This window comes from Haliaeetus leucocephalus, unplaced genomic scaffold, assembly GCF_000737465.1.
Source record: "Haliaeetus leucocephalus isolate CR32 unplaced genomic scaffold, Haliaeetus_leucocephalus-4.0 Scaffold473, whole genome shotgun sequence".
Lineage (NCBI taxonomy): Eukaryota > Metazoa > Chordata > Aves > Accipitriformes > Accipitridae > Haliaeetus > Haliaeetus leucocephalus.
Window position 1 is genome coordinate 8622522 of NW_010972909.1, and position 12190 is coordinate 8634711.

The 12190-nt window shown below is 42.1% G+C and overlaps 1 protein-coding gene across 1 annotated transcript; it reads right to left on the reverse strand.

Annotated features, from left to right (window-relative positions):
* Positions 1 to 2389: 2389 nt before the first annotated feature.
* LOC104836712 (alpha-N-acetylneuraminide alpha-2,8-sialyltransferase-like) lies at positions 2390 to 3104 on the reverse strand (the record flags this gene model as incomplete). The annotated part of the gene is made up of 1 exon (XM_010575432.1): positions 2390 to 3104. A coding segment is annotated over one exon (498 nt), but the record flags the coding sequence as incomplete, so codon positions are not given.
* Positions 3105 to 12190: the final 9086 nt, after the last annotated feature.

The following is a 12190-nucleotide window of genomic DNA, read 5'->3' on the forward strand; positions in this document are numbered from 1 at the left end:
AATACATCAGCTCCAGATACTCAGGGCACCAGCTGAACATGAAGAAGCCAGACATTATGAAACACTGCACAGAGTTTTCCTAAAAAAAATACGTGTTTTTCTCTTGTTCTTCTAATCTGATTATTTTCCCAAGACATGGAAAAAAGGATTACCAAGGGTTGGAGAGCTGTCAGAGAGGTTCAGAACTGAATTCCCAAGTATTGGTAAAAATATAAAAAAATGACCAGCAAAGAGGCAGTTCCCCCCTACTCTCCTCGTTCCCTCCCACCCCCAAGGAAATGCTGGCATACTGCTGCAGTGCCATTTTAGCACACCATATTTTGACTGTTGTTCTCACAGATAATGTAATCTTTAAAGCACTAAAAAATGCAAAACTTGATGCGCACAATAAAAACCATACAGGCACCTCTTCTTCGCCAAGAAAGGCAGCTCAGTACAATTCTGCCATAACAAGCAGTAAAGAAAATATTTTACTTTCAAATCCTTCCTCAGCGAGTACCCACATCATAGATCAAACATAATGAAAGGGAATGAATTATTGAGTGATGTCCCATCAGTGTGTTGACTGTACCTTTAACAAAAATATGGACAATGATAAAATGGGTTATAGAAGCACATTCAGATTTTATCAGAACAATCTCTAGAATGCTTTTTAATCCAAATTTCCAACTTTACAGTTTAGCACTGCCCTGTAATCCTACGGAACAGCACCCACTTTATGCTTGGAATATCCATATTTAGAAAGAAGATTTTATTATGAAACATAGGTTTAAAAAGCAAAACATGATTATTTTTTTTCTAGTGTGTCCTATGTAGATAGTTGAATTATTCATATTTAAAGAAGAGCCATGGATTTTGCTTTTTTTTTTTTTTTTTAATTATATCTATATAACTTTGCAGCTGGTAGTCTACAAAGAGAGACGTTGTCAACATATGATAGGACACATCCCCCCAAATACTAGCACTTTGGAGCTAAAACAGGTAGCACAGGAAATTGTGGAAACCTGATGACAGTTTTGTCGCTTCAACATTTTGACTAGAATTTCAGCTAATAACGATGGAAAGATAAGAAAGAGAACACTGATCTGGATTTTTAAAGTTAACGATGATGACATCTTGCAGCTGAAATTGCACCATGGACTGAGCTGGTATTCTCTTCTTGTCCTACAGTGCTAAACCAAAGCAAACAAAAAAAAAAGAATTCTCATTTACATGGCGATAGGACCATCTGCTGCCCAAGTAATAACCCAAAATAAAACAGTCCTTCAGGCGCTGTGCTGGCCGGAGCAGCGCGCGCGCAATGCGCACACTGACATAATTCACCCACTGCAAGGAGAGAGGCTGCCTTACGTAAGGGCCTGCCGTTTTCTTTTTTCTTGCTGGCTATGCAGCTTTTCAGTGCTCCCAAAGGCTGTTTTATTTTTCAGACTATCTTTAACCAGAGAGAATCTTGCGAGAAAAGTACAAGTCTTTAAGGCTAACGTTACAATCCAAGCAGAAGAACTAGTCACACAAAGAGCAAGGATTTTCGAAGCTTCAACTCATTTTAAATGACACTTACATTCATTTCTGCAATTTTTCTGCCATAAGCAAATGAAGAACCTCATTCTGCATTCCACTGAACACCTCAAATCCCCTTGACAGTCAATGAACATCTGGAGTCCAAATGAATACAGAATTAATCCCTAAGGCTGGACAGCAAAACAGGTCAGGAACCATCCCTACTACAAAAGTCACTGTGGAAATCTTGCAGCAGGTCAACTGAAACCAGGCTGCACTTCACTAAAACGTTTATTACAAAACCAGTATTTTCAGACCAGTTTCCCTTAACCAGCTCTTGCCCACAGTATAGCATTAGCATAGCTATAAGTGCAATGACCTAAACTATCCTGATAAAACCTACAACAGGTAGGTTCATCCACACTCAGTAGCAGGGCATTCCTAGGACATTCTTCTAACCAGATTCTTAGCACCCTTCACTTTCCCAAGAGTCTTCAGAGGAGCTTATGGTACTCAGCTCCTGGGGCTTTTAAACCTTTCCTTTTCCTTCCACTGGGGGGGAAAAAAGAAGAAAAAAAAAGTAAAGAAAAAAAAAGGAAAAAAAAAAAAGAAAAAGGAAAGAAACAAAGAAAGCCAACAACACACACATGCTCTCCTACTCACACACACCCCCAAACAGAGGGGAAAAAAAAAGGAAAGTTGTATGAGGTGCCAATCTGGAATGAAATGGATTTTTGAACAGACAGTCATATTTGGCACTGTCAGCAAAAGCTTGTGGGTGGCTCTGTGACTCTCTGAGCCTTAATGCCCTTTTTACATCAGTCATTTAAAAATGTCCCCCAGAAAGTTCAGCTGTGCTGCTTCTGACATGATTTTCACAATGCTGCTGAATGGACTCGATGGAGAGATTCGCTTCCCCCACCCCAGTTCCATAAAGCACTATACATTAAGGACGTATTCCATTTGGCCTTCAAGTAGCATTTTTATGGTCCATGCAGACCCACGATTATTTTCCCTTTAAAAAGAATCAACAGAAAACAGAACTCTCTGTTGGAGAGCATGGAAATTAAAAACTATTGGATCTCCCAAACTGACTCCTACGATCCTCAGGCAGAAGACTGGATTAAAGGATCCTCACATGGTTCTAGCTGCATTCTCAGTACACCACTTTTATGAAGAAACCAGAGCTGTAGAAATTCCTCCGGCATGGCATGGAATCCAGAATCAGGCAAGACATTGTCATAGTAGTGATGGCTAATAAACTTCCCGTGCAGGTCCACCGAGAATGGCCAGAAGCCATAAATTGTTACTTCTTCACACAGACCGAGGGCAGCACTAACTAGGAAAAGTCCTGTGGAAAGCCGTTTGGCATGGATACCTTTGCTCTTCCAGAACTTCCCAATGTCACGCAGGAAATTGGGGTTGGCAAAAAGGACCGCCTGCTTGGCACCAAAGTCCTCCAGGGTGTAATAGACGCGTAGGGAGGGTCCTGTCCCCGTCTTCATCGAGAAGGCTGGCATGTAGATGTAGCTGCGGTTATACACCTTCACGCTGTCCACAAACGCTTTTCGAGACCACAGCAGATTCTGGAACCTGTAAAACAACAGAGAAAAACAAGTTGGTCACACCTCGGTTTTCCCAGTCTTTTCAAAATCCAGCTAAAAGCTGCTCTTTGTACCCATATTTACAATTAACTGCACACCTTTCCTGAGCCCTGAGAAAGTCCAGACAAACTTCTGACTGTCTGACACTGCCCTTCTTCTGAAAACATAAACCTGAATAGACAGTTGAAAACTATCTGGCATCCTGCTAACTCCAAAACACCAAATGTTTCTGATTCAATCTTTTAAAAAAACCCTGAATGAACACTGACAATATTCCTGAAAATCAATCCTTTTTAGTGACGTTTTTCATTTGTCCGAAGACCAACTTATGTTTTCAGGCACAGGAATCTTTAAAAGAAATGTTAAAGTCTGTGTTGTTCTTGTTTCTTAAAGCCATAGTAAAAAAGAATCCAAGTTACATGCTGAACAAGCAATACCAAGAAATATTTAAATAGAAACTTTGGACTTATAAAACTTGCAAGACTTGTAAGAATTGGTTTTGTTATGCCCGTATAGCGATTTAGGTTGCACTACCATAGCGGTTAATTGTCTTTCTGGAACTGAGAGAAATCTCAAAGAACATACTTTGTTACAAACAATAAGCCAAAAATCAATGAATTGTTTAGGGTAAGTGGCACCACAAAAATTTAGCATCAGGCACCAAACATGTTTAAAAGCAGCTGGTTATTTGTAGCATGCAAGTTAAAGGAGACACTAGTTAGCAACTATGAGGAGAGCAATGTCTATGTACACATTATTTCTCTAATGTGATGATCTTCTCATCTCTTGATATAAAACCATCAGGTTACAATTTGTTAAATTGCCAATAGCTATTTGCTGATGTCTATTTTATCCCTGATGTTAGACTTACATACTACTCCAAAACCAGTATCCTGTCAAGACTGTAACCTTTCCTTGCCATATGCTTCTGGATATACCAAGATGAGTGAGACACCTGGCAGGAAATCCTAGGCCATTCACACACACTACAACCTGCACTGATGTTTGACCTGTCCTGACGTCTGACACGAAACAAATCACATTTCAGTAAAATATTAAAGTATCCCGAATAGGTATCATTGGACGTAACTCATACGGAGAGCAGCCAGAGTCATGGTAAAATAAAATACCTAAACCACAATTTTGCTAAGTAACAGGAACACTTGCTGTCCTGGGGTGTTGACTGCATTGGAGGGTACGTTTGCATGAGAAAGTCACTATGATTTACTCTTGATAATGTGCTTTCTTTCAGAGTCCACGTAATCTTCAGAGCACCACTAAGTCCTCCCTGCCTTTAGCACGTGACAGTATCTATAGACTTCAGCATGCAGGCAAAGTTTACTCTATTAAAAACCACTTCTGCACAAGCCTCACACGCACTCTTTTCATTGCAGCTGGGTTGCCCTCCCGCATTATGATCCCTAATTTTTTTCTCAGCTCCCAAATGCCCATCTTGCCCTTGTTGCTGCCTCCTCTCTCTCAGTTTCCCGCAGCTCAAGCAAATGTGTCATGACTGATTTCACAGTCACGCAGCAGAGGAGTTGGAACAAGAAAGTTGAGACAGCAGCACTGGATTTCTTTTTCCTTTCTCTGGTGCAGGCAGAGAGATAGGTATAAGAATACCTTTTTTAAATGGTTATGAAGAGATCAATTTTATGTAGAGACCTCTTTGAAACAATAGCAAGAATCACACACAGCAACATACACAGGTTTAAGTACGATGCCAGATGACCTCAAGAAGCACCAGATAAAATTTCAACTGAAACAATTGCCAACAACAAAAAAAACCCCACAGCTTCGACAGCATTGAAATGTCTCATGAATATGCACCAGTTTTTTTGAAGTCTTTGTTTTGGCAGAAAACTCAAAATACTCCTAGTAAGTTGCAAGGTTTTGTTGACATTTTCAACATGCAATATTTGGTCTCCCGATTTGCTACGAGTTTCTTTCAAAATTTCCTTCACATAGGATTAGAATACAGTTGTTTTGAAGTAAACACCCTGAAATCTACCCAGGTCTTCGTTACTGTTTTGCTCTGCAGATCTGCTCCTACAGCATGGTGCTATTTGCTAATGTAGACAAAGCCACTGCTTTTCAAGCAAGAAATCAATTCAACCTGAACATACAAAACAAAACAATAAAAATCATGTCGTAACTTACTGCAATCATTTCATATCTTACTGCATTTGGCATTCTTTTCTGTAGAAATAGCCAAGACACAGCTGAATATAGAAGGCCAGCCATGATGAAGGTGCCCTGGCAGAAATTCACTGCCTGGCTGTACCTTCTCATGTGGGCCTTCTCAATCCATTAATATCAGACCTTTAACTAGGTGTTCCCCAAAACAGGCTTTACCATTCTCTCTTCCAAATGAGTAGCAGAACAACCTGTCAGATGATCAGGTACAGGAGTTGGGTCCATCCTATCAAACTTGTTCCACTCCATCAGAACACAGTCACTGAGGGTAAAAAAACCCCACAAAAACAACAACAACAAAAAAAACAACCAACAAACCCGAAAAACAACCTAGCTTGATATTTTCAATATTCACCTAGGCACGCAGAGCCTCAGTATCCAAACCCTGTTCTAATAACCCTAATTGCTTTTAAAAGGTAGAGTAAGACCAGCAGCAGGCTTTTGGCCTATCGCCCTCCCCATAATGTGGGACACGCACTGGGAGGTGGGCGATGCAGGTTCAAATTTCCTTTCACAGTAAAGGGAACTTGAGCACACAGCTTGATGTGATGGGGTCCTTGCACCTTGGCTGAGGGCAAGGCAGACAGGTCCTCTGTCACTCCTGGAAGCCCGTTTCACCATGTCCTTTCCCACTTATAGCTAGTTAACTAATTTCACTTCAGATGGCAAATAGATGTGGTTATTCTAAAACTGCATTTTTCAGCAAATTTACCATTCACGGAAAAGCACTGCACAGCTCTAAGATGAATAAATTAAAATTGCACAGAGGGCCAGGGACTGTCTCTGAATATTCATTTGCTATCATTGCCACAATGCATTTACATTTCTTCTAGACGAATCTCCCCAAATGCGTTAAAGTAACGAGAAGTGAACGGCACTGCCATGAGAGCGGTGCATGGGAAGGACTTCACGCAGAAGGGACAGCATTTGTATGCTACTGCAAACTGTCCTTCAGGAACATCATCACCTCCTGGAAACCCATGCCTCATTCAAATGATCCGGATCGCAGTGTCAGTAGGCGTCACGCCCGCTTCAACAGATGGACATTATACAGGTGGCCACGAGCCATGTAGAAACATAAAACATGCTGATTACGGCTGGTCTGACAACCTAACACAGCCAAAAACCTGCTGCCCATCTTGTGCTCCTCATGAGGGGAGATATTAGAAGTAAATGGAATTTTCTGTTCCCCATTTGTAAAGATAGGAGCCCTGTCCAGCTTTCTGACATTTCACAGGCTGGTTAGAAGCTGAGAAATCTGGGGACAAACGCTGTGCGTCAGCAAGTTTCTACAAATAGTACTGGAAGCGCAAGTGTATTTTCCTTTAAGTCCCAATCCAGACACGGACTCCTGCAGGCAACGCCATTCCAGCGGTGGCTTTGAGGGCACCATACAGCGCCCGCCCCAGCAGACAGCGAGGAGGTTACTCCATGCCTGACAGAGAGACCAGGAGGGCTTTTCCTCTGCAGCTGACCAGCTCTGTAGTGCACGCGTGAGGAGCATGGCGATGTGGTTTTTTCTGCTTGTCCTGGCGCGGACACCGCCGGCCTGGTGCAGTCCTTGTGCCCATCTGGATGCGAACGCCTCCCCTCGCGCCAATCCTCGCCCAGCCTTCTTTGAACGAGGAGTCGCTGGTTCCTACTTAGTGCTCGCCTCTACCTGACATGCTTTGAACATTCGGTACTCTCGGTGGCACGGTCCAGAAGCTGTGGCGCTCCTCCCCACTCACCAGCCCTCAAAAGAAACACATCAAATGACCCAGCCCCTTGTGCAAGAGTGCATCTCAGGCAACATTATCTCCCCAGCTCAGCTCTGAGCAAGAAACAGCTGAACTGCTTTCAGGGTTGTCCTCTGATCTTCTGCAGTCAAGCTCACACAAATGCATGGCAGGCTGCCAGCATTTAGATAAAACTGGATCTGGAATGTCCCAAGCCCTGAGCAGCACCTGAAGACTATGCCAGTCGCTCAGTAATTTGCAGTAATGCATCCCGGCAGCTCGACGGCAGCCCAGAGAGGTGCTGATGACCGTGAACGCTGGTGAGAGCAGATCAGAGCACGCTCAGCCCGGGCGCTTTACTTCCCCTGCTCTCATTAATGGACAGCGAGCAAATAAAATCATCAGCAACACATTTTTGCTGTCAGGTCCACATGACAGATCAACTTAAAAAGCACAATTTTCAACAGGCACGTGTAGGCACAGCTGCACAGATATCAGAGAAATAATTTCCTTGATACCAGCTGTAGAATTCCCTCAAATGTTCTGCTCTACTCTTCCAGAGAGAATGATGCATCCAAGAGAAAACTGCCACCACACATTGTCACGATAGTACAATCAAAGACTTAAGAGCATTAAGTATTTTGGGTTTTGTTTTTAATCTGTTTTTAATGTTCTTACTGATGTTCTTTAGCAGGTATTTGGGGACAGGACTGGTCTCTGGTACTAAGAGATGACTTCCACTAACCACAAGAATTTCTGCAGTGACATTGAGCTAACCTGCTTGCAGATAATAATGGCAGCATTTTCTCACACCTTCATTTCTTTTTGATCTCCCCAGAGAGTCACTATCGCATGCCCGTGATGATATCCCAGTTATTTACTGTGGTGGCATCTGCAGAGTCACAAGTTCAGCATTCTGAATTAATTGCAAGTTGACTTATTGGGGAGAAAAAAAAAAAAAAAGGTTCGGGTAACAAGGGGAACAGCTCAGATGCCAAAGAACTAGTGCTTTACTTTGAAATTAAGACAAATAGAGCTCAAGGGAATAGGACAGAAGGCATATAAAGACTTACGTATTTGTCCCTATGGCAAAGGATAACCTTACAAAAATTATTTAGATAATTTGATGTCAGCATTAGCCAAGAATGATTTAGCAATTTGCTGCAGCTGCTGGAATATGCTTACAGCTGGGGTCACAAGTCAGCTTGCACTCACACATCTGAACCTCCACTGCTGTGACAGAGGAGTTTTACTTCACTCATTTCTCAGAATGCTTTTATGCTTTCAAATAGTGGTGTGCTCCTGAATACCCTGTGCTCTCATTCATATCATGCACTTCTTGATTATCTGCCCCTTTGGGGCTTGTATAGCCCGTCTTACTAAGACACAGACTGCGTCTCAATTAACAGCATGCTACTTTCCATGTGCTCATTCTCCACATAGGCACTTTTAGCATGCATTAGGTGCAAGGTAGACTATTCTACTTGTCCACACAGGGAGCCAGAAGCGAGCACTTAAAGTACTATAAATTGACCCCCTTTCTTGTTTTATCCCAGCTTCCCCGACTACACAAGCCACTGTTTACTTAGCCTAAGGATAGCTACCTGACTTGAGATTCAATCATAATCCCATTAAAGTCAATGGCAAAACCAACTCTGATCTCACTGGAAGTATGGTCAGAGCCTCAGGCAAAAAAATTCAGGCCCATAATAAACTTCAAAGTGATTAGAAAAGGTACGAAGTAACATGATCAATCATAAAGACTGATCATTAAACCAATAAAATTACAGATGCCAAACATTCTCCATCAATGCAGGAGGCTTTTATTCCTGTGGTAGATCCCCAGTGCTCCATCTAATCTCATTTCAAACAGCTTCAGCACGAGGGATTCTCCCCTGTTCTCACTGCTGGTCCCTCCACAGACACCATGGTCACCCAGTCGAGAGCTCGCGTCACGGGTGGAGTGACAGTATTCCCATCTTTTCCTTTCCCTTTGCCCTCCTCCCTTCCCACCTGACTACCCTTTATAGACCCAAAGACTGCACATCTTCCATTCAGACTCTCAGCAGAGACGCTCGCTCCTCTCAGGGTACGACTGACTCCCAAACTCACTTCACCTCATCCCTTCTGCAGAGCCTGCAGCCTGCTGAGACCCCCCACTGCCTCCTCTTCCTTATGGAGGGGGGCTTCCAACCCCAAAGAGCCTGTGCTTTCCTTTCATCCCTGGTCCCCAAAATTAAAGACAAATTAGCCTCATTCTCCTTTTTATACACCTTTTCAGTGGCTTTTTCCAGGTCAGGGATTCTGGTTACTCCCACCATCAGCTCCAAAGACCCAAAAGCAAGGAAGCACACTCTCCCACGGTGACTGCAGACTACGTCTTTCTCCGCCAGCCTGTTCCTTAATGACACACTGTCCTTAGCACATGACCTTCAGAATAATTTGGTGCACTCAGAAAGTCCAGTTAGATATTGCAGAGGTAGGCTCTAATCCCCCTGAAGAGGTAGGCTACTTTTATGACTAAATTCAGTATTAATTGGGGATGGGGGGTGTTAAACTTCCACCCATTACTGCTCTTATGCTGTCGCCCTGGGAATACTATATATAGTGCCAAGGGAAAGCTGACTCTCTGTTTTTCAATGGAACACAGAGCTATCCTGCACACCAAAGCAATGAAACATTAAAATCAGTGTTCACTGGTATTTTGGGACTGTGTGTGATCCTTATTCTGCCAACTCAAATTAGAATGTGCTTTTAATAGCTACTCTTTCCAAAACCAGCAGAGCTAAACATCAATCCTTTCTGTTATCTGACAGCTTGAATCTTAGCTTTCAAAAGATGAGCTGTTCGTCTTAGTTTGACTCTTTGAAGATTGTGGCTGCTAAAGTCACACACAAGTGGAAATAATATAAAAGATAGGCAGAACAGCATGGCTATAAACTACTTGTATCGTCAAAACGAAATTGCTGCCTAGTATTTCTAAATCTTCGGAACACTTCACAGCTCTTACAGCTGAAAGTCTGGAGGATAAGAAAATAGAGAACCAATGAAATCAGCTAGAAAAAAACCCCAACACAGAACTAAGTCTGGTATCTTTAGCATTTAATTTCACTGGGCTGCATGCCAGAGCAAGCCTGTGAGAAGAAACATAACCAGATCACACATTTTCTCAGGTTTTAGTGGGAAAAAGAATTGCAACAAAGTCCAGATATAGTCTTCAAGAGACTTACTTTCGATTAACACAAGTTCCCTAAGAAAGTCTGCTGTGTCTTTGGGCCAGCAACCACACAGGAACAGAACAGTGCAGCATCTCCTGCATGTCTACATCTTTTACCCAGCTACCCTCCAGACACAGGTCTCTGTAGATGACTGCCCACAATAGCACTGCAGCAAACACAAAGCTAATAACATTATGCTTTCCTGTCTGTTCATGCTGGCTTTATATGTTTTGTAACCCAAATTTAAAAAATACCAGATGATTACAGCCATGAAAGACCTTTTCATAGCTGAGAACACTTTTGCTAAGTCTTTTGAGTTTTCTCTTTAACATCATGACATCCTTTGCATATTAATAATTTGCGAATGTCAGTGAAGGTGAGATTCAACTATATCCTCTCTTCAACCTCTTAGAGCTCTTTCCAAAGAGAACTGGATATAGAGAGAAAACAGCAATATTTGAACTGAATGTGTTTTCTTTTAAAGATGCTCTGTGCTACAAAAAGTGTAGACTGAAGAGAAATTATTTACAACAGTAGATGCTTTGACAGGCAGCATGGCAACAAGTTTAACTAGGATAAGCTCTTTTTAAGTATATGAGCACCTTTTTTAAGCTATAGTACATGTATCACTGGTGATCTCTGAGATCATGCCACATGGCCTGCAGCTGGAGTGCAGTTCCCGATGACACAACACTGTCAACTAAAAGCTTGATATAATAAAAACAGTTGTTCAGAGCCCACAGGAATACGTGGTGAATCTACAATATTTTAAATAGGGTAAAATTTACACAACTCTAAAATATGCGGAAGATCTCTGTATTTCCTCTATTAGCCACTCCCCCTGGGCAACCTCACTTGTTTTGCATCCCTAGGGCAATGAGCATTGCAATCGAGCAATGAACTGGTACAGCAGACTATAAGCAGAAGAGGCGATAAATTGCTCTGGAGCAGTTAGATTAGCAGAAGCCAAACATAGGGCTAGAAAGATAGAAAAAGAGATAAACGAACAGCAGTTCGACAGACAAGGAAGTCCCTTCCAGTCCTTGGCACAAGAGCTCATGCCATTAGGAAAATCCCTTGAAATGAGCCAGGAGAATTCAAGCCAGCCCAAGGACTGCCGCTGTAGACCCTGAAGTCACTACCTTCACTGAGCTTTCAAAATGTCAATTCTGAAGAAAAAGAGTTTTACTTTCATCTAATATTGATTTACAGCAATATTTCTCAGCAATTCTGGTGCTGTTCAATTATGCCTAGAAGTGTTCGTAGATGCTTCTTAAGGCTTCCAACAGTGTTTGAGATGTGTCGATTTACTGCACGCTAGATCTTTGAAAGAGCCCGCCCTTCACTCTGCAACTCATACACAGACACCTAGGGAAGAGTAACAACATGACCAGTGTATTTTAAACTGCACATCCAAGTATTTGCAGCTCAGAAGATTTCCTGATACTGATGTAGTTTGTCAATTCAGTAACCCCAGTGAATCTTACTTCCAAATATTTACCTAATCTCTTACCCTCCGCATCCTTCTAACCAATTATTTTACCAATACCTTCCCTCTAATGTCATGATTCTCTTGACCCCTTTGTCAAAAGCCTTTTAAAAATTCAGATGGACTTTATCTACTGGATATAGATTACCCTTATCCACATGCATCTATTCAAAGAACTCCAGAAGTTTTAGGAGGTAAAATTTCCCTTGGACTCAACAGTGCTGACTTCACAAGACCACATATGTTTATCCAGGTGTTCACTAATACTACCTTCTAAAATAGTCTCTACCAATTCAGCTGGTAGAGATGTCAGGCTTACAGGTCTACTTGAACTATTTTTATTTTGAACTACTTTTAAACACTGATCCCATTTTTTAACACCTTCTAGTCTTCAAGTACCAAGGCAGTTTTAAGTGAGGAAGGACACACTACTCTTCTTCAGCACTCATGGGTGCATCCAGTCCT